Source organism: Capsella rubella, unplaced genomic scaffold (assembly GCF_000375325.1).
Source record: "Capsella rubella cultivar Monte Gargano unplaced genomic scaffold, Caprub1_0 scaffold_5, whole genome shotgun sequence".
Lineage (NCBI taxonomy): Eukaryota > Viridiplantae > Streptophyta > Magnoliopsida > Brassicales > Brassicaceae > Capsella > Capsella rubella.
In genome coordinates this window covers 9533266-9553495 of record NW_006238919.1, presented here as the reverse complement: position 1 = coordinate 9553495, position 20230 = coordinate 9533266, and the positions used below count along the sequence as shown (strand labels likewise).

At 36.1% G+C, this 20230-nt stretch overlaps 4 protein-coding genes across 4 annotated transcripts; 3 read left to right on the top strand and 1 right to left on the bottom strand.

Moving 5' to 3' along the window:
* Positions 1 to 240: 240 nt before the first annotated feature.
* On the top strand, positions 241 to 2012 carry LOC17886113 (probable aspartyl protease At4g16563). The gene has a single exon (XM_006290991.2). It carries the CDS (start codon positions 492 to 494, stop codon positions 1905 to 1907), a length of 1416 nt encoding a protein of 471 aa, XP_006291053.1. The 5' UTR covers positions 241 to 491; the 3' UTR covers positions 1908 to 2012.
* A 6478-nt stretch (positions 2013 to 8490) lies between these two features.
* LOC17885376 (protein SMAX1-LIKE 3) lies at positions 8491 to 11876 on the top strand. Its single transcript, XM_006290545.2, has 3 exons — positions 8491 to 9827; positions 10204 to 10405; positions 10494 to 11876. The coding sequence occupies exons 1-3, from the start codon at positions 8683 to 8685 to the stop codon at positions 11598 to 11600; spliced, it is 2454 nt and encodes an 817-aa protein (XP_006290607.1). The 5' UTR covers positions 8491 to 8682; the 3' UTR covers positions 11601 to 11876.
* A 2357-nt stretch (positions 11877 to 14233) lies between these two features.
* Positions 14234 to 15357, top strand: LOC17885383. The gene has a single exon (XM_006291782.2). The coding sequence runs from the start codon at positions 14528 to 14530 to the stop codon at positions 15164 to 15166; it is 639 nt and encodes a 212-aa protein (XP_006291844.1). The 5' UTR covers positions 14234 to 14527; the 3' UTR covers positions 15167 to 15357.
* Positions 15358 to 16236: 879 nt separating this feature from the next.
* LOC17886322 (NDR1/HIN1-like protein 12) lies at positions 16237 to 17342 on the bottom strand. The gene has a single exon (XM_006291789.2). It carries the CDS (start codon positions 17162 to 17164, stop codon positions 16538 to 16540), a length of 627 nt encoding a protein of 208 aa, XP_006291851.1. The 5' UTR covers positions 17165 to 17342; the 3' UTR covers positions 16237 to 16537.
* Positions 17343 to 20230: the final 2888 nt, after the last annotated feature.

Below are 20230 nucleotides of genomic sequence, written 5' to 3'. Positions count from 1 at the left end.
CTGTTTTCTCTCCTTTTTTTATTTCGTATAGTTTAAAAACAGAAAATTTAACGATATATGCATGCAACTTATTATTATTTGTTCTATAATTAGTATTTGGATTTCAGTATTTTGTAATAGGGAATATTATTAATTAACACACATACATCCACAAATTCGATAGCATTGGCATTTTCTAAAGAATACAAATACGTATTGGCTGGCTCTGTATCATCATCTAATGTATACATGTCGACGGTACTAAAATACATTTCCACGTATAATAAGAAAGATTACTTTTTGTAGTAAGTTTCCACGTATAAAAAAAACAAGACACATTTATTATTAACTTGATTAAGTTCTAATAAAAAAAAAAAAAGGAAGAAGAAGAAGAAAGTCACAGAGATCGAACATGATTCTCCACTTTCCACTTCTTTGTCTTCTTCTTTCTCCTTCTTTACTTACTTAACCCATAAGCCATCAAACCCCAAAACACAAACACAAACACAACAATGTCTTCGTCTCCTCTCTTCTTCTTCTTCTTCCTCTCTGCCGTCGTCTCCGCCGTCAAATTACCTCTCTCTTCCTTATCCCACTCTGACGGCGCCTTACCTTCTAAAGATCCTTACCTCTCACTCCGCCGTCTCGCCGATTCCTCAATCGCTAGAGCTCATAAGATCAAACATGGCGCTTCTGTTAAACCCGACGACGACGCTCTCTCCTCCGCCTCCACAGCTTCCGCCACCGTCGTGAAATCCCCTCTTTCCGCTAAAAGCTACGGCGGTTACTCGGTCTCACTAAGCTTTGGTACGCCGTCTCAAACCATCCCGTTCGTTTTCGATACCGGAAGCAGTCTCGTTTGGTTCCCTTGTACCTCGAGGTACCTCTGCTCCGGCTGCAGTTTCTCCGGTTTGGATCCGACCCAAATCCCTAGATTTATCCCCAAGAACTCTTCCTCTTCCCGGGTTATCGGGTGTCAGAATCCGAAATGCCAGTTCCTATTCGGAGCCAATGTTCAATGCAGAGGATGTGACCCGAATACCCGGAATTGCACCGTCGCTTGTCCGCCGTACATTCTCCAATACGGATTAGGATCAACGGCTGGGATTTTATTAACCGAAACGCTTGATTTCCCGGATCTAAAGGTACCCGATTTCGTAGTCGGATGCTCAATTATCTCGACCCGACAACCCGCTGGTATCGCCGGGTTTGGGAGAGGACCCGAATCGATTCCTTCTCAGATGAAACTCAAAAGATTCTCTCACTGTTTGGTTTCTCGTCGGTTCGACAATACCAACGTAACCACCGATCTCGACCTCGACACCGGGTCGGGTCATAACTCCGGTTCGAAAACTCCGGGTCTTAGCTACACGCCGTTTAGAAAAAACCCCAATGTCTCCAACGCAGCGTTTCTCGAGTACTACTACCTCAACCTCCGGCGAATCTACGTCGGAAGCAAGCACGTGAAGGTTCCCTACAAGTTCCTAGCGCCGGGGAAGAACGGTAACGGAGGATCCATCGTCGATTCCGGATCCACATTCACGTTCATGGAGCGACCCGTTTTTACTCTCGTGGCCGAAGAATTCGCGGCGCAGATGTCGAATTACACACGCGAGAAAGACTTGGAGAAGCTCACCGGACTCGGACCGTGTTTTAATATCGCCGGGAAAGGAGATGTATCGGTGCCGGAGCTGATTTTCGAGTTTAAAGGAGGAGCGAAGATGGAGCTGCCGATATCGAATTACTTCTCGTTCGTCGGGAGCTCTGAGACCGTTTGCCTGACGGTGGTTTCCGATAACACGGTGAATCCCTCCGGCGGGACAGGTCCGGCGATAATACTGGGGAGTTTCCAGCAGCAGAACTATTTGGTTGAATACGATTTGGAGAATGACAGGTTTGGGTTCGCCAAGAAGAAGTGTACCCCTTGAGTATTCAAGGGTAAATTTGACTTTTACCAAGGATCAATTTTTATGATTTTTTTTTTGTGTTTTACGAAATAAGAAAAAAAGAGGATCTTAAATGTTTATAAATCATGAGAAAGAAATATGTAATTGTAGTAAGAAATAAAATTTAACTGTTTTTTAAAAAAATTTTATTTATCGTATTAATTTGGATTTGATTAAAAAATGTGGAAGGTAGACATTATTATTAACATGAGGAGATGGAAGCTAATAAAGTAATAACAGTGATACACACGTCGATGTCCAATAATGATCAAAAAAATAACCAAACACACCACTAATATATTCGCTAATTGTGATGATTTTTTTTTTTTGATGTAAAACAAAAACATGTAAATGTACATATCCACGTGTATTAAAAGATCCAAAAGTAAGAAAAAGTAGACTTTTCGAGTTTATATACAGTTCGAATAATATAGGATTAAGAAACTTCGAATATATTCATAACGTATGTAAAGAATTGTAAAAAGGAGGCAATTAAATAAAGCAATAGCAAAATAAGTTTTTGTTATCTTTTTATTTGTTTTGTCAAATACTTGGTTATAAAATTTAAAGCAAATTGCACCTTCTTTGTCATGCCAGCTCACAAAAAGGTTCATTAGATTAAGATATTTTTTTAAAAAACACCAAACCTAATGAAGTTCCAATTGGTTCATTTTATTTTGGTGGCGCGCGCGATCAGTGTAATGTTTGTTTGGTCAGTGTAATCAATGTGACCTCCTCTTTTTCATTGTCAACTTGAGTAATCAATGTGATTAAGAAAACAGTAACACTTTAGGAATCTAATCATCAAACAATAAGTTTAAATATAATCTACTAGTATTATATGTGAATCAGTTAAGAAAATGCTGAGCAAAAATGATTTGCAGATAGAGTTAGCTGGATGTCATTTAATTATATACAGTTTACAAATCTTCTCAAACCAAATAATTAGGGGGTGTTATTGGATTGAGAATTTTAAGGGATTTTAATTACAGGTGGATTTTAAAGTTCAATAGCCTTTAAATACAATTAAGATGGATTTGGTATGAAAGAGATGAAATCCTTTGAAAAGTGTTAGGATTGTGTTTGTACGTGTTTTAGATGTAAAATACATTAAAATCTTAAAGAAAACAAAATCCATTGAAAATTGAATAACGCTTGTTTTAAAATACTTTAAAATACATCCAACAAATGTTAAATCCAATAACAGCAGATTTTATTGTGGTTTTTAAAATACATCGTTAAATAACGCTAGATTTTGAAATATATCCAAATCAATTAAATTACAAGGTTGAATAACACCCCCTTAGTGTAATGGTTGCACTAAGTTGCGCCCGACCCGACCGACTAAAAGAGTGGGACACACTGTTTAGCCAAAATGCAGCTGGATGGATCTCATTCATCTGACACTTTTGGTCCTGAGAAATATAAGATAAAGTGAAAGTAAGTATTGTCCAAGCTTTCAGACCATGACCATTTTTTTCATAAATAACGTCACTAATATTACAGCACATATTGATAGATATTTTTCTATCTCACTAGGAAACCACTCTTATCACAAAAAAAATCGCAGAAGGTGACAACAAGGTGTTGTTGTTGTGGTCTTGTGGACTTGTGGTTAACCACAGAACAAACTGTTGGTAGAAAGTTTTATCTGGACTACTAATGGGCCTTAACTTGTGGGCTTCATTCCTTCTGTGAATTTAAACGGGCTTCAATTTTTTTTAATTAGCTCGTCTCGTCTAGGAACTAGAGAGGATCATAACATTTTATTTTTGACCCGTCACGAAACAAGCCGAAACCTAGACGCGCGTGGAGGATTATGCAAGCGAAACGGTCGAACATGGGTTCCTCTTTCTGACATCCGATTTAGGTTAGTTTTGAGCTCATGCCTCTTGATTGATTCAGGATTATAAGATTGTATCTGTTTATCTCTTTGGTTTAATCGAATGTTGCTGTCTCGATATGAGCCTGAATCCACAGTGTTCAGATTAATGATAATACTTAAGATAATCATCATGAATCTAGCAAATTATCAAGAATTTTGTTTTGATTTTTATTACGTGCATCAGAACTTGACTTGTAGGAATTTGTTTTTCTTGATATTTTTAGTTACGTTGTTATAGCATCACATATTTAAGATTTTTGCTTAAAGATCAGAAGAACCTTGTAGTTTTTAACTAATTTTGTTTTTTCATATATATAGTTGGTGTCCTGTATCATAAAAACTCGGAGTGTTTCTTGTGATCGGATTCTTCTAACTGCATACGCTAAGATCTCTTCGACATTATGGATTCACATATTTATCCCATGATATGATATGATATGATATGATAATGACACTTGCGCTAGCTTAAACCCTTGGAAAATGTAGGGAACAAGTGAGATATATGAAGAGTATATGCCACAGTTCAGATCTTTAAGGAACACGCAAATATATCTGAAACAAAACGAACCTTTCCTTTTAGATTGTGGGATAACTGAGAAATGTTGTGTAGCAAGGCTTGAAAAGAAAAAGATTATATATGTGAATAAAGAAAGATGTTGTGAATAAATGTCATAACATTAGATTAAGAAGGCTGTCATGTCAAAATTAGGACAACTTTTCTCCATTCCCTCTCCTTTAATCTTTAAAGTTTATCTCTTTCTTTCTTAAAGTTAGGCGCCATCCAAAGGATAAATTATGCCTTAAACTATTCCCATATCTCTTTTGCTACTTCTCTATTCTTTCTTTTTTTTTTTATCCCACATGGCCACACCCAGGAGAATAAAGATGCTTATTTTGAATGAGAGCTAAAAAAATAAAAAAAATTGGAGTCCCTTTTGAGTAGATAATCCCATATGTTGTTTTTCTATATATACTTGATTTAGTGATAAGAGTACGCCTTTTTTTAAATATTGTTTATAGAATTCTTGAGGCAATCTTCTATATTGTATGTGTTCCCATGAAACGCCTGGAAAAGGGTTTGATTTGATAGAAACCACTGGGAAAAGTCATGCAGAAAGACACACAAAACCACGTATGCGTTTTAAAACTCATGCACGATTCAAATCCAGTTTCTTTAACTCAAGACAAGCAATTAATACCTTGGTTTTTTCTTTAAAGATTCTAGTGCAAAACATTTTGTATAAGGCCAAAGTCTTTCAAAAGCTGATATTATTACATTAACTCAAACGTTTATAAAGTGAGATGAAGAGACTCTTAAGATTTACGATGTATCTTTCTTGCTAACATAAGTGCTTTAGAATCATCTGGGGTCTGGTCTTGGTTAAAGTATTCACATTTTTGACCATCCTATTCCTGGTCTCACACTTTCTTGAAAGGATTGGTTTACACAAATGACTTTCTTCTCTTTATTTCGTGAGGCTGGATGTTTCTGTCGAGCCAAACAAAGTTAGTTGGTTTTGATTAACTACAGGAGAAAAAAAGTTTTGATTGGGTGTGCCAGAAGAAACCATCTATATTCCTTCGCTTTCTTTCGTTCAAAACACTTTCGCATTCCAAATGATTTTGATCTCACCTTTAATTGTGTGTCTTTTGGGATTAAGCTCATAAACAAACCTTTAACTTTCTTTAATTTTCATCTAATAAACGCGTAATGTTGTGTTTATTTTCTAATTTTTTTGTTTTTTCCTACAAGTTTTAGTTTCAATTTTAGTGTGAAACAAGCAAATATTCTTGTAAGCAATTTTTTAAAAATCTGATGCAAAATATTATGTGTTGTTTTGTAATAAAAGGCTAAATTCTTCAAAAGCTGATGTCTACATTGGCAAAAACTTTAGCAAGTGGGATGGAGAGACGGGTTGATTTCACATTCTGTTCTTCTCGTAAACGCAAGCGCTTTAGAATCATCTGGGGTCTCTGATCATTGTTAAAGCATTCCCATTTGACGACTGTTCTGGTCATATACATGACTTTCTTGAAAAGACTTGTTTATGCAAATGGTTGGTTCTTTTGTGGTAGAGGTTGGATTAGTTAGGGCAAACAAAGTTTTGCTAATTTTTATTAAAGGAGGAAAAGGGTTTTGATTGGGTGTGCCTGAAGCAACCACATATATTCCCTTGGCTCTTATCATTCTAAAACACTTTTGTGTTCAAATGATTTTTGGTCTCCCTTTGGATCTCTTTTGGGTCTAAGCTAATAAACAAAGCTCATTTCCTTTCTTTTTTTCCTGTCTCAAACGAAGACAACGAGGAAGAAACGGTTTGTGAGTTTGTGTTTATTCTCATAACTTTCCTGTTTGGTCCCACAATTCCTTTGTAACTAAGCATTTATGCACATATGTGTACACATTTATGTGATCTATCCCTTGAACTTGGAGTATCCTTATGAAAGACCTATATAGAAAACTAATATATTCCCTATAACAACGAGTTGAATGTTTACTGTCCTATTAGCTAGCCTTCATGATAAATAGAAGAATAAAGCTCTCTTGTAACTAGTGATCTTATATTCAAGACGATTTGGTGTCCTCTTATATCCATATAATCATGTATTCATGTGTCTTTTGGGTCATAACTTGGACTTATTTGACCCAAAAAATGTGACTGCTAATGATTATAGGATCATTTCTCTCTTTGTTTTATGGCACAACATTCTTATGTTGTTTTTCCCATTTTGAGTTGATACATATATGCATGGGTAAATGATATTTTTAGCTTCTTTTGTAGAAGCATTGGGAGAGTAAGTGAGTGTAATAGTACCTGTTGCAGAGAATAGTGGCTTTCAGGTGAAGGTTTACATAAAAACAAGTAAAAAGCTGAAAAAAGATGATTGGGGAATGAAAGGAAGATTTCTTGTTTCTTGTGAGGATATTGTAAATTTTTATTCTCTATCCTTCATATTTCACCACAAGAAGAGATCATTTGTTTAGTGTTTTATTTTTCTTTTAAGCCATACATATATCTATAGTGGGAATATAGCTTATATGATTCTCTTATCAAAGTGTATAAATCTTATTGAAGATTCCTAGGCAAGTTGAATGGTGGTGCATATTTCTCTTCTTTCTATGCAGTGGCATGCTTCATGTGAGAGAGAGAGAGATATATAGATATGTTTTCATCAAAGTAGAAGTCTAATAGGTAAAGCTCCTTGTACCAATTACTGCAATGATCTCATGTTTGAATAATCCATACGCGGAATCATTTCTTTATGTTCACTGATTATAGCATATTCCTTAATTAATCACTGTTTAGATTATGGAACTTTCATTGAACATATAATGGTTTTGTGATTTTCTTATTAATGGATTCTTCAAAGATTTAACAAGAGGCATCTGCATCTCTTTAACTTTGTGTGCGTATATATCTAGTGTTATCAGGTTAAGATATATATATTTAGACATGGCTTACATGTTTGTAAGTGGTACGAGAATCAAACTTTTTTGATCTCTTATGTTACAATTATAAAATACTTGCTGCTTCTATATATGATTAGATATATATTGTGTGTCTATGAAGAAATATACATGTAGTATCTTACGTTTCCTGTTATCTCATAACTCATTTTCTTTAGATTTGATTGGTGAGTTCCTGTTACTGATCTGAAACTCTGATTTCATTAGGCACTTGAAAATGATTGGTCGTGTTGATAGCAGATACAATCAAAGACTGTCCCCACTAAGAGACTGGCTTATGCGCTTTCTTTTTAATCTTTTCCTTGGTTCAAAACACCTTCGTTTTCTACTACTCTCTCGTTTTAAAAATGAAGTATATGGTCCAAAAGCTACACACTTTTATGAAAGTATATATCGAAAAGAAAGTGAAAGATGCATATATATAATGTCTGTGATGGGTCAGATGGTTTGATTTGCTTTTTAGTGTTTTGATATTTTAGGGGTGGTTGAGTTTCTAAATACCATGCAAATATTCAAAAAAAAAGATACAAAGACCAAGTTAGTGATCGTTCTTTGTTCATGTTTTCCATTAGGAAACTAAATTACATGTCTGAAGTTTCAATATCACTCCATGTGCTTTCTAAGTGGCTATAAATATATATCTCTTCATTACTATGTTTTTGTGGCTCCTAGATTGTTGCTTACATGTGGTCTTGTGTTTAGCTAACTTATCTGGATCTAGAGTAAGAACCTATTGTCTGAAAAAGTGTTGAGAATTGGCTAGTATAGACTCAAGGTGCTAGAAAGGAAGAGCGATTATATCCCAAATTTTTCCTACAAATGTTCTTGAGGGCTATTTACCATATAAATAATTATATAAGTGAATGATGATTTGCATCTTTAATTAGGTTCTTTTCTAAATAAGTGATACACTTTGCAGAAAAGAGAGAGACCCACTTAGCTGCAGTACCCCATTACATCTTTATTTTTGTGAAATTTGAGAAAGAAAAGAATATATGGGCAAAGCTGAGTTACCTTTGCCTTTTGATACTGCTTTGTCATCACATGCATTCCACTTTGCACTACAAAATCCACTTTGGACCCTCAAAAAACCCCCCAAAATTTTGCCTCTCTCACAAGAAAAGCATACACATTTCCTCCTTCTCCTTCCTCTTATATTTGAAGACCAGACCCTTTTCTTTCTTTCCTCTCTCTCTCTCTTTCGCTCTCTTTCTATCCTTACTCTGCTCTTAGGTTAAGGACTTTGCCCCACCTTCCATACAGAGACAGTGCATAGATCCTTCTGCTTTTAGTGTCTGTTGTCCAGGATAAATGGCATGAAGCCTAGACCCTTGAAGCCTTTCTCGTAGAAGTTTCACTTCACAGTACTAGCTAGTACTACCCCTACCTTGTGCTTTGTTACTATGAGAGCTGGAGGTTGCACGGTGGAGCAAGCCCTCACTCCTGAGGCTGCGAACGTGGTGAAACAAGCCATGGGCTTGGCTAGAAGGAGAGGACATGCTCAGGTCACACCTCTCCATGTGGCTAGTACCATGCTCTCTGCTCCCACGGGATTACTTAGAACAGCTTGTCTCCAATCTCATACTCACCCTCTTCAATGTAGAGCCCTCGAGCTCTGCTTCAACGTGGCTCTAAACCGCCTCCCGACCTCAGCGGGAAGTCCTATGTTAGGGGTTCCAACTTCCCCTTTCCCTTCTATCTCTAACGCTCTTGGTGCAGCTTTCAAACGTGCACAGGCTCACCAGCGACGTGGATCCATCGAGAGCCAGCAGCAACCGATATTAGCAGTCAAGATCGAGGTGGAGCAGCTCATCATATCCATCCTCGATGATCCTAGCGTAAGTAGAGTGATGAGAGAAGCTGGTTTCTCGAGTCCTCAAGTGAAAAGCAAGGTCGAGCAAGCTGTTTCTTTAGAGATATGCTCCAAAACAACCTCTTCGAGTAAACCTAAAGAGGGAAAGCTGTTGACTCCTGTCAGGAACGAGGATGTCATGAACGTTATCAACAGTCTAGTCGACAAAAAGAGAAGAAATTTCGTGATCGTTGGAGAGTGCTTAGCCACTGTCGACGGAGTTGTGAAAACAGTGATGGAGAAAGTCGACAAAAAAGAAGTGCCCGAGGCATTAAAAGACGTAAAGTTTATAACTTTATCGTTCTCATCGTTCGGGCAACCGAGTAGAGCCGATGTGGAACATAAGCTAGAGGAGCTAGAGACACTGGTGAGGAGCTGTGTAGGGAAAGGAGTGATTCTAAATCTGGGAGATCTAAACTGGTTCGTAGAATCACGAACCAGAGGTTCTTATTCTGTATATAACAACAATAACAGCAACTACTGTGTTGTGGAGCATATGATAATGGAGATTGGGAAGTTGGCTCGAGGGTTAGTCATGGGAGATCACGGGAGGTTTTGGTTGATGGGTCTTGCGACTTCACAAACTTACGTGAGATGCAAGTCTGGTCAACCCTCGCTTGAGTCCCTCTGGTGTCTCACTAGTCTTACTATTCCGGCAACTACTAGTAGCCTCCGCTTGAGTCTCGTCTCCGATAGGTAAAAAGTCTTCTCCTTTTGAGATTAGTCAAATAATGTGTAACGTTATTTATTTATTTTTAATATTTGTTGGATATGTTCTAACTATTTTGTCTCTTTTTCCGAAAAGGACAATTTTACCTATAGTGTTTTTGCTTTTATGTGGTGATCATCTCAAAAGAACGGTGAACCAACGTGCATCTTTTGCTACCTTTTTTCTCTATTATTTTCTATTTTATTATAAGCTTTTTTCTTTTGGAGAAAATGCTGAAGAAAAGTTTTATATTTTTTATTATATACACATATAATAAGTTACTTCATTTTCGTTCATGTTGAAGACTAAATCAATTTCAACACTCCTTGATTAATTAACCAACATTTTTTGTTTTTTAATCAGTGAGGTTGAAGTTAAGAAGTCAGAGAACGTGTCACTGCAGCTGCAGCCATCGGTTCAACTCAGTTTCTGTGAGGAATGTTCGGTCAAGTTTGAGGCGGAAGCTCGACTCTTAAAGTGCAGCAATAGCAATAGCAATGTAACCACTGCAGCTTTACCGGCGTGGCTTCAGCAGTACAAGAAGGAGAATCAAAATAGCAACACTGTAAGTTGTATAAACATCATCAAATCAATTTCATTTTCTCATTTCCATTTGCATATAGCGTCTAAATTTTTATTCTTGGACTTGGTAGGATTCAGAGTCTATCAAGGAACTTGTGGCGAAGTGGAACTCAATCTGCGTTTCAATCCACAAGAGACCATCTCTAAAAACTCTCTCACTCTCTTCTCCTACTTCTTCCTTTTCTGGTTCCATTCAACCTTCGAGTATTATGCATCATCATCTTCAAACCAACGGTGACTGGCCCGTGATCGAGACAAACACGCATCGTCATCATTCCGTGGTCCCTGAGACATCTCACTTAAGACTGTTCATTCCAGAACATGACAGCGAGCAGAAAACAGAGCTTTCCTGTTCGAATCCTAGTTCAGCTATCAACTCTGCTGCCTCTTCAAGCGATGCAATGGAGGTGGAACATGCCTCTCCCAGGTTTAAAGAGATGAATGCAGAAAACCTAGCAACTCTATGTGATGCCTTGGAGAAAAAGGTACCGTGGCAAAAGGATATAGTCCCGGAGTTAGCGAAAACAATCTTGAAATGCAGGTCAGGATCGAGTACGAGGAAGATCAACGGAAACGATGATATAAAAGAAGATACATGGATGTTCTTCCAAGGTCTTGATGTAGATGCCAAAGAAAAGATCGCTAGAGAATTGGCCAAACTCGTGTTCGGTTCTCAAGACAGCTTCGTCTCAATCTGCTTAAGCAGTTTCTCTTCAACAAGATCGGATTACGCAGAAGATTTGAGGAACAAGAGGTCGAGAGATGAACAAAGCTGGAGTTACATAGAAAGATTCTCTGAAGCTGTCTCGTTTGATCCAAAAAGAGTGTTCTTAGTGGAGGATATAGAGCAAGCTGACTATTTGTCTCAAGTGGGTTTCAAAAGAGCTATCGAGAGAGGAAGAGTTCGTAATGCAAGTGGGGACGAAGCTTCGCTTAGAGACGCGATCGTGATCTTGAGTTGTGAAAGGTTTAGCTCAAGATCAAGAGCTTGTTCTCCTCCTGTTGATAAGAAATCGGACAGTTCAGAACAATCTGAGGATAAGAACGTTGCTACTTGTGTCGCACTCGATCTCAACCTATCTATTGACGATGACGTTGGTGAAGAAGAATCATGTGATGAGATTGGCTTACTCGAAGCGGTGGATGCACGGTTTCAATTCAAGTCATCACCAACGTAGTAATCATGCATGCATGCATGTATGATCTCATTGGCATTACATGGTTTATGGTAGCGATATTTGTTTCTCTTACGGAAAACTCTTGCATTGGGTTGGGACAATACTTTGGGCTAAACGTGTAGTTGTAGATTTTTTATGTTTGCTTAGGACCTTTCTAGAAGGATAAGGGGTCGGAGAAACTTGAGTTTTTTCCCTTTTTCATCTGTTTTTCTTCTTCCGCAATGTAAAATTATCATATTATGTTCGTAAATGGTCATTTAATTATGTTCATGAAAATGTGATGGAAATAGCTGGTCAACAAAAAAAAAAAGCAAAACAAAATAAAGTGAATTAATCTAACGTAGTAGTATACAAGAGTTATAAAAAGATTTTGTGAATACATCAAGTGACTTGTATTTTCGTTCATATAAAACTGAATAAATTGTATTCACTGAAAAGGAAAAAAGAAATACTTAAACATGACTTATTCTGTTATTCACACCTACATGTATATATATCTTTAACCATGCATTTGATATTTTCAATTTAATTTTGGGATATTCCTCGATCATTTGAAAACTTAATGTTTAAACTGAAGTTTCTCCGACCCCATATCCTTCTAGAAAGGTTTAACACAAAATAAAGGAATATCCCAAAATAAAAGTCTGAAATTTTGAACATATTTATATTTATGGATTTGAACATTAAATAAAACAAAAGTCGGATTTAATTAAAAACTTTGGTTTGCTTCACAGTAGTTTACAAAACTAGTCTTAAGCTAGAAGAAAGAACGCTTAAGCTAGAAGAAAGGACATGCGGTGCTATTTCTCTATATCATTTTACCTAATACCCAATTACATTTTATCATAAACAATTCTTATAATCTCTTTACAAAAAATTCGTTAGCATGTTAATTATAATCGCATTTTTGATAATAATTTATTTGTTTCATAATCCCTACAACCATCTGTTCTTTAACTAAAGACATGGAGATATTTGATTAGCGTTTTAAATACTTTAATAAGTCCTCATTTCACCAAACCATCGTCTAATATGAAACCGACGGATTGTAGAGTAGACAAACAATAGTTATCCCTTAATCTGCCTAAAGATAAAGCATACAAATTTGGTCATTGTTTCCTTTAGAATCCAAGACAGCTCGATTGATATTAAAGATCTCCACAAACTTTATTGCCGCTCTGTTTCATTTCATCTTTTTCTTTTATTTTCTCCCGAGAGAAAGGAAGAAGCCACCACCTTAGAATCTGAAACTCCTTTTTCTCTAATTCTCTCTTTTGCCTTTTCGAGTTTAGCTTTCATTTAAAGCTCACAAGTTATAGGTATTATTGATGTTATGTATGTAAACACTACACAGTACATCCCCTGGATCGGGACTTAGAATATGTGTGGATCACTTTTGTGAATGATTCTCCTTTCACAATGTAGCGCTTTGCTTTGGTTTTAAATATAAGATATAAAGCTTGGGTATGTTGTGTGGTAGCTAGGGTGGAAAAAGAGCGGTTACTTTGAACAATATTCGTATATGAAAAACGAGTTGTTTATGTTAATATTAAAAAACATGTATTCGATCTTAAGAAAAAACTATTTTATATATGCATGCAAAAAAGCTTATTTAGATACTTCAACGAACTTCATCTTGATTCTTAAGAAAAGAAGATGATACACATTTTATGATTTATAAATTATGTAAATCATACCACTTGAAGGAAAACTCCCTTGTGTAAGCAGAACGATATATATACACATAGATATATTTTGCAAAATATAGATGAAGGCATATAATATGAATGCGTGTAGATATGTCCATCAATTCATGCATGGAATCTAAAGTTTTGTATCCTCAAAAGCAGGAAGGGGAAGATAAAGCTAAGCATGATTTTGGAAAAAAAAGTATACAATTAATTAATTTACAAAGAATTGCAGAAAGTGGGTGACCCTTTTAAAGCAGAAGAGAGGAAAAAAGAGAGAAAGAGTAAAAAAGCTAAATTCTATCTCTCTGCTTTTTAAGCTTTTAAGAGTGTCTTGTGATGGGCATTTAGTAATTATAGACCTAAACTTTGATCTCAAACACATAATTCGCTTTTTTATCTTTTTGAAAAAGCAATAAAAACAAACTAACTTTTTCTCCTCTCTTGTAAGCCTTTTCTTCTTTGGTTATTAATTTTTTTTTTAAAAACAAGAGTGAGTACGTACGAGTTATTTTATTAGAATGTAAGCAAACACATGAATCCACTATAGAGGTTCAGTTTTATTAAACTGAGTGGTGTTGGCAGAAACGACTTTGAGAACTTCATGGCCCAAATCCATGTCTTTACAAAAGTGGTCATTTCAAGGAAATATCTGTGAGTTCAATTGCATAAATCTTCAAGAAGAGTGAAGTGAATTGAAAACGTTGTGATCCATCTTTGAAATTGAGGCAAAAGTGAATGAACCTGATATGGATAAATGAAATATTAATTCGACGTAATCATAAACCCTACCAGTAGTAGACTATATTGGCCCGTTAATACATGTTGGTTGATAATATAATGGCCCAAAGCTCTGATTGCAATAATAATAAAGTCAAGTCACCTAGCTTTATTCAACGTGACTTTTTCACGAGTGAAGAAGCATCATCACTACTATTCAAGAAACCTATAGATTTGTCTTGGGTCAACAACAAAGCTAAAGAAAATTTAGAACTACAAATAGTAAAGTCATGTACATTTGTACACCTTCACTTTCAATCGCGACTTGACTATTAATGATCTTTTCTAACCGGAACCTACTCAGCAACTCTTTTCCGATTAGGACAATTCAACTACCCTTCTCCAGTTTCTGTGCTTATCTACTAAACACACAAAACAAAATATCCATAATTAAGACAAACGAAACGATGCAGTTTTAAGGTTTACTCTCTCACACAACTCTCTCTGTCTCTCGTGGAAATGGGTCTAAGCCAAACCGCAGCAGTACTCGTCGCTGTGTTCGCGTTTTGTCTCGTCGCTGTAACGGCACAGCTCGCCTACGTTTTGTGGTGGAAACGAAGGTTTCGTCGTCGGAGTATCGCCGGTTCAGAACTCGACGTTTTCTCCTCCCGTGGAGGTGATCCCACGGCTACACCACCGCCGTCCAAAGAGCTTCTTTACTTCTTCCTCTTCTGCCTCGAGAACAAACAGCTCCGAATAGGCGGTACAGCCACAGCTCCGCCGCTCCCTCCAGCCGCACCGCCGGTTAATGACGTGACGTCGTCGAAGTGGTCAACGGGAGAAAATATACTTAGCGGACCTTCGGAGTCTCTGTTTACCATCGCTGAAGACTGTACGAGCGAGTCCGATCATCGGACGGTTGAAACTGAAGCACGTGGAAACATCTCTACGGAGGATCTTGCGAAGGAGGATGAAGTGGTAGAGGAGATTATCCTGACGGATGGAAGCGACGACGAGGTTGACTTTAGCGACTATAATCACGACGGAACGACACCGTTTTCAACTCCTTGCGCTTCGCCGCCGTTTTACACGCCGTCGCCTTCTCCTATCCGTGATGATCTCTCTAAGACGATACGTGAGGAGATTTTGTACGGCTGAGATAGGTTTGATCTCTTTCTCTCTTTCTTCGATTAGCAAAACATTGACCCGGTCAAAGATACGGTGTCAATACTCAATACGGTTTGTTTGGTTTCGTAATGAGTATTCAACCAAATTTTAAACCGAACCGAAATCTTATTGTAAATCTGTAACAAATGGATTTACCGATTTAGGATATTTTGGTTATGTTCTTTTCTTTTTGTTTCTCTCATGCAACTTTGGTCGTTTCGGTTTGAAACCAACAAAAGAGGAAAGTTATCAAACACAGAGAATGGAAATGATACAGAACTAAAGACTACAATCGAAACATTCAGAACGGATATAAACTGTATGTTCTAGACCACACAATATGGATAGAACTAAACTTACCTTTCATCCCTGTACTCTTGATAGTATTTTGTGCCACAAGCATAGTGGTCTAAGTAAAACCTTCGTTCCACCAAGGGATTTCAAAATCAAAAAGAGTAAAAATATCGAATTAGGATTCATCAGTGCAACTAAAATCTAACAAAACTACGGGCCCGAAAACGAAATTCGAAGGCCCAAGCTTCTCGAATAGGGGCCATGACATTGACTGGTCGGGTGCGAATACAACAGCCTATATAGCATATATATACTACTACTGTATAGTGTTTACTTAATTTTTTAATTATTTTTGTGGATGTTGGCTAATTTTTTACTTGTTTAAGTCTCACCAAACCATTTTCAATCATTTTACATTTCACACCTCCTACCATTCAAGCATTTTTCACATCTAAAATAGGTAAGTTACTTTATCCAAAACAAAATTGTGGGCATATATCCGGGCTCTCCTGGCAGAATAATTCATTTTGATTTCGTAAGTTATATTTCACACGAATCATTTCCCCCTACCGACGAAATATATTCCTCTTCCTATTGCTTTTCAAAACTTGAAGAAATTTAAGTTAAGACCCTTTAGATATTTATAACTACACAAACACAATAGAAAAAAAAAAATATGAAGCAGCTGGTATGCGGCCTTGTTCTTGCGTTGAGTACAATCAAGTAGTAAAATTTACTAAGGCAACAAAAAAAAATATATATCGGAATTCAAAAGAACCAAACCAAATCTATCCATTTTATTTCAACTTTAGTGGATTTACAATTAAATCCAACCACAGACCTTTGTGATTGTAATAATTCTTCTTTAATCAACAATAAGCTTAATAACAACCAAAAGTAGTGAAATTTCTTTTAAAAGATGTACTAATATAGAAACAGAGAAATAATATATCCTGCTGGTGGGACGAAGTTTGGTTGGTAAATTTCAAGAAAATGATTGATCATAGATAAGAAAAAAAAAAAAAAAAAGAGAGAAGAAGAAGAAGCAACTTAACGCCGTCAAACTTTCTAAACGTTCACACTGCATTTATAAGCCAAGGCGTACTTAACGGCGTTATCACCGACAAGAACACCAGCGGCTTTGTTTCCAAGATTGATGGGAGCTTGACAACGAACATGGATATGATATTTTCCGGTGATCAACGTTCCCACTTTCCACCTCACGCGCCCGTCGGCGCGTATCACCAACGGTACGAATCCACTGCCTTGCTCGTTTCCCAAAGCCACGGAGTTGTACGGGGCGATGGGTACGGCGGTTCCGTAGATGAAAGGCGACCAGATGTTGTCGTCTTTGTGGCCTTGGTACGTCGGAGGGATCGCCGTGCGTAGAGTGATCTGCTGGTTCCTGTACGTGGCGTAGACGTGGAGGCGGTCGTAGTAGATTCCGATCTTGGAGTTAGGGTTACGAGACGCGAGTGTGACTTGGAAGTTGGAAGTGAGGAGGTTTGGTTGCGAGAGGTTGAAGGCGTAGACGGTGGCGTCTTGGAGGACGAATCTTGGCTTTGTTGGCCTGAGTATGACCCATACTAGGAAGATGGTGATGAGAACTATAAGGATGAAGGCGATTACGGCGGCGCAGAGTCTCCGGACGGCTGCTTCTTTGCCACCACCGTGGTTACCGCAATCTTTAGACATTCTTTTATTTACGAGTGTGCCACTGGTGTACCTTTATCTCTCTCTCTCTCTCTCTCTCTCTCTAAAATGATTTATTCTCCTTTTCTGTGGTGTGTGGTCGTGACTAGTGATGATGATAGGATGAGAGGAAAAAAAATGTGTAAGAGAGAGATGGTTGTGTATATTTATATTATAAGTTGTGTGTAAAAAGGCAAATGTATGTATGCGCGTTTTATATCCGTTGTGTATAAAAACTATAGTCTATATGGTCTTGAGACTTGAGAGAGACCAAACCTATTCGTATATTTATTGTTACATTTACACTCTTGTAGCTTCTTATTAAAAGTAGTTATCTTAATTCTTACCGTTTTTTTTTTCTGTAATTATGTAGTAACTTTGTGTAATGTGTTTCGGTATTGTATGTTGGAAGACAAAAATGTGGAAGTGACTTTTTAACATTTAGTGAGGTTTTGTTTACTCTGGCGAATCAAATTTATTAAAGTTTTATATTTGTTTGCGATAATGGAAGTTTCCCTCATGATTGATTCCGTTAAAAAGACAATGCATCATTTGTAGTGTTAATTGTGGAGTCTAGTTATTAGTTTAGTCGAAAGAAGAACATGGCCCATGTGCATATGTTCTTCTAAGCTTATTCTTCGATTGCAATTTTTTGTATATCAATGAAATTTCTGCAAGAAACAAAATTGTTGAGTTACACGTGTCATTTTACCGTTGGGGGTTTGGTAGAGTTAAAAAAGATGAAGAAGAGTCTATGCAATATTATGCATGGTCCAATCTTTATTATACGTGGTTTATTGTCTTCGAAGAAAAACTTGGCAGGTCGGCATTTACGGTTTAATGTTTCCCACGTGGAAAGATCTAGTAAGGTTCGTGGTCATATCGATGCTTATTTTCATACTCTGATGTCGGTGTTTAAAAGTTCTTCTTACAACAAATTTTCCCGACATTTTACAATTATATATTAATTGTAGTTTGAAGAAAATTATCTGATGTGAACAGCTGAACAATCAAATATTGGATATCTCGTGGAAAAATATTACAAGAGCGTTGAAAGCGACTGGAATTGATCTGTAAAAAAGATTATGGAATGTACACAAGCAACTTTGGAGATTGATGCTAATTCTTATATCCTTGGAAGGTTAATCTTGGAACTTATGGGTTCCTAATATCATTAATACGTACAAAGTTGAAAACGATAATAATCAACGAGTTTTGTACTTTTGGCCTTTGGGATACATATATTATTTTTTCTGGTTAATGTAGTTAAGTGTTACATGTTTTGCTCGATAGTTTTTTTGGATTTTCTACTAGTAATTATTGATGATTAAGTTATGTATGTACACATGTATATGTGTTTGGTTGGATCAGGATATGGATCCTTAAAACAATTACAACAAATAAACATGTACCATTATAAAAAATTACATGCACTCAGTTTTAGATTTTAAGTCTTTTGTTTTACTTCATCGATCTTTCGGTATTGGAGACTTGGAGTATTAAAATATGTTACCTACTCCTACGCTCCTAAGTCATAGCCACCTATACAGTTCTTCGATGCCCAACTTGTCTCTATATAAGAAAATTGAATGCACCGTTAAATCAACAAATTCAACTTATATCCTAAAGAAGAATATAACTCCGAACATTCGATACACTGCCTAATAATTTTATAAAGCTCTATGGTGCTTATGGACATAAGTAAATTATTCGATAGATCGATTCTAACGTGTTTCATAATGCGATCAATAAATAGTAATTATGCCTTCTCTCTTGTTGTGTTGTGTCTGCGTCGGACGTTTGACTGGTTGACTAATAACACGAAACACGTCTCCGCCTATTCTTCGATTTTAAAGGGGTAGGACCAACGTGGTCACGTTAAAGGCTTACAACTTCTATCCCCACAGCTCAACTAGAGACTTCGAATCTTTTTTCTTAAAGTTACATTTGATCATAATGCAAAGTGTCTTTTCCTTTGCTTACTTATTCTTTCATTTGTTAGGTTTCATTTACAAAAAGACAAAGCACCAACCCTATTATTCGTCTTTACATTACACATCACCAACGAATCTATATAAATTATGCAATATAATAGCCGCCTCTTGTGTGAGTGAGTGCACTTGTAGATAATCTCATTTAGTTGTAATCATTAATAATAGTGTATATATATTTAAACGTAATATCATATAGGCATATATAGTACTGTATTTGTTTTCTATATGTTAATACGCAGTGTAATGATTATTGAACTTTGATCGGCAAAATGTTGAGGTAAGTTGTAACTTTTTAATAACACAAAGTCTTCATATAAGCATAATGACTAATTTAAATAAACTAAATTAAAGAAAAATGGTGATTTTATTTTACAAATATTTATTATTATTATTGGCGATACATATCCTTCAATTCACATATTCCAAAAAAAATCGGTGATATCATATCATCGACATTTTGTGTTAGTATTATCTTTAAGAGTAAATGATATACAATTTGACAAACGCAAGAATGCATTCACGCTCAATACCATATAACGCGAAGTATACACGATGGGACAACCTAGACATCATTCTGATGTATATATTAACAATAATATTAATATATAACATAAATTTTTGTGCCTAATATCTTCCTTATAATATAAATGGTTGAATAAAATACTATATATAAAATCTTATATAATAAGACAAGTTTTCTTCTTAACTTTGCCTCACAATGCGACATGTTTTGCTATATGCTTCTGACATGTGTCATTTTTATTTTTTTTTTTTTTTTTTTTGTCAACCATTTTTATTTATTTATAATATAACATTAATTTTTTTTTATGATATTGTGTTGTAAGTTGTATGTTATATGTATGTTTTGTTTTTCAAAAAAGTGTCATTGTTGCAAAAATATGTTTTCCTAATTTTAGTTTCTAATTAAAATAAATATCATATAAGCTAAACATAAAATGGAGTTGTTATAATTTTTTATTCAAAGAAAATTGCTATGACTTTTTTTTCCTACTCCTTTAAAAATACATTTTTAAAGTTTTTTTTCCTACTCCTTTAAAGATACATTTTTAAAGTT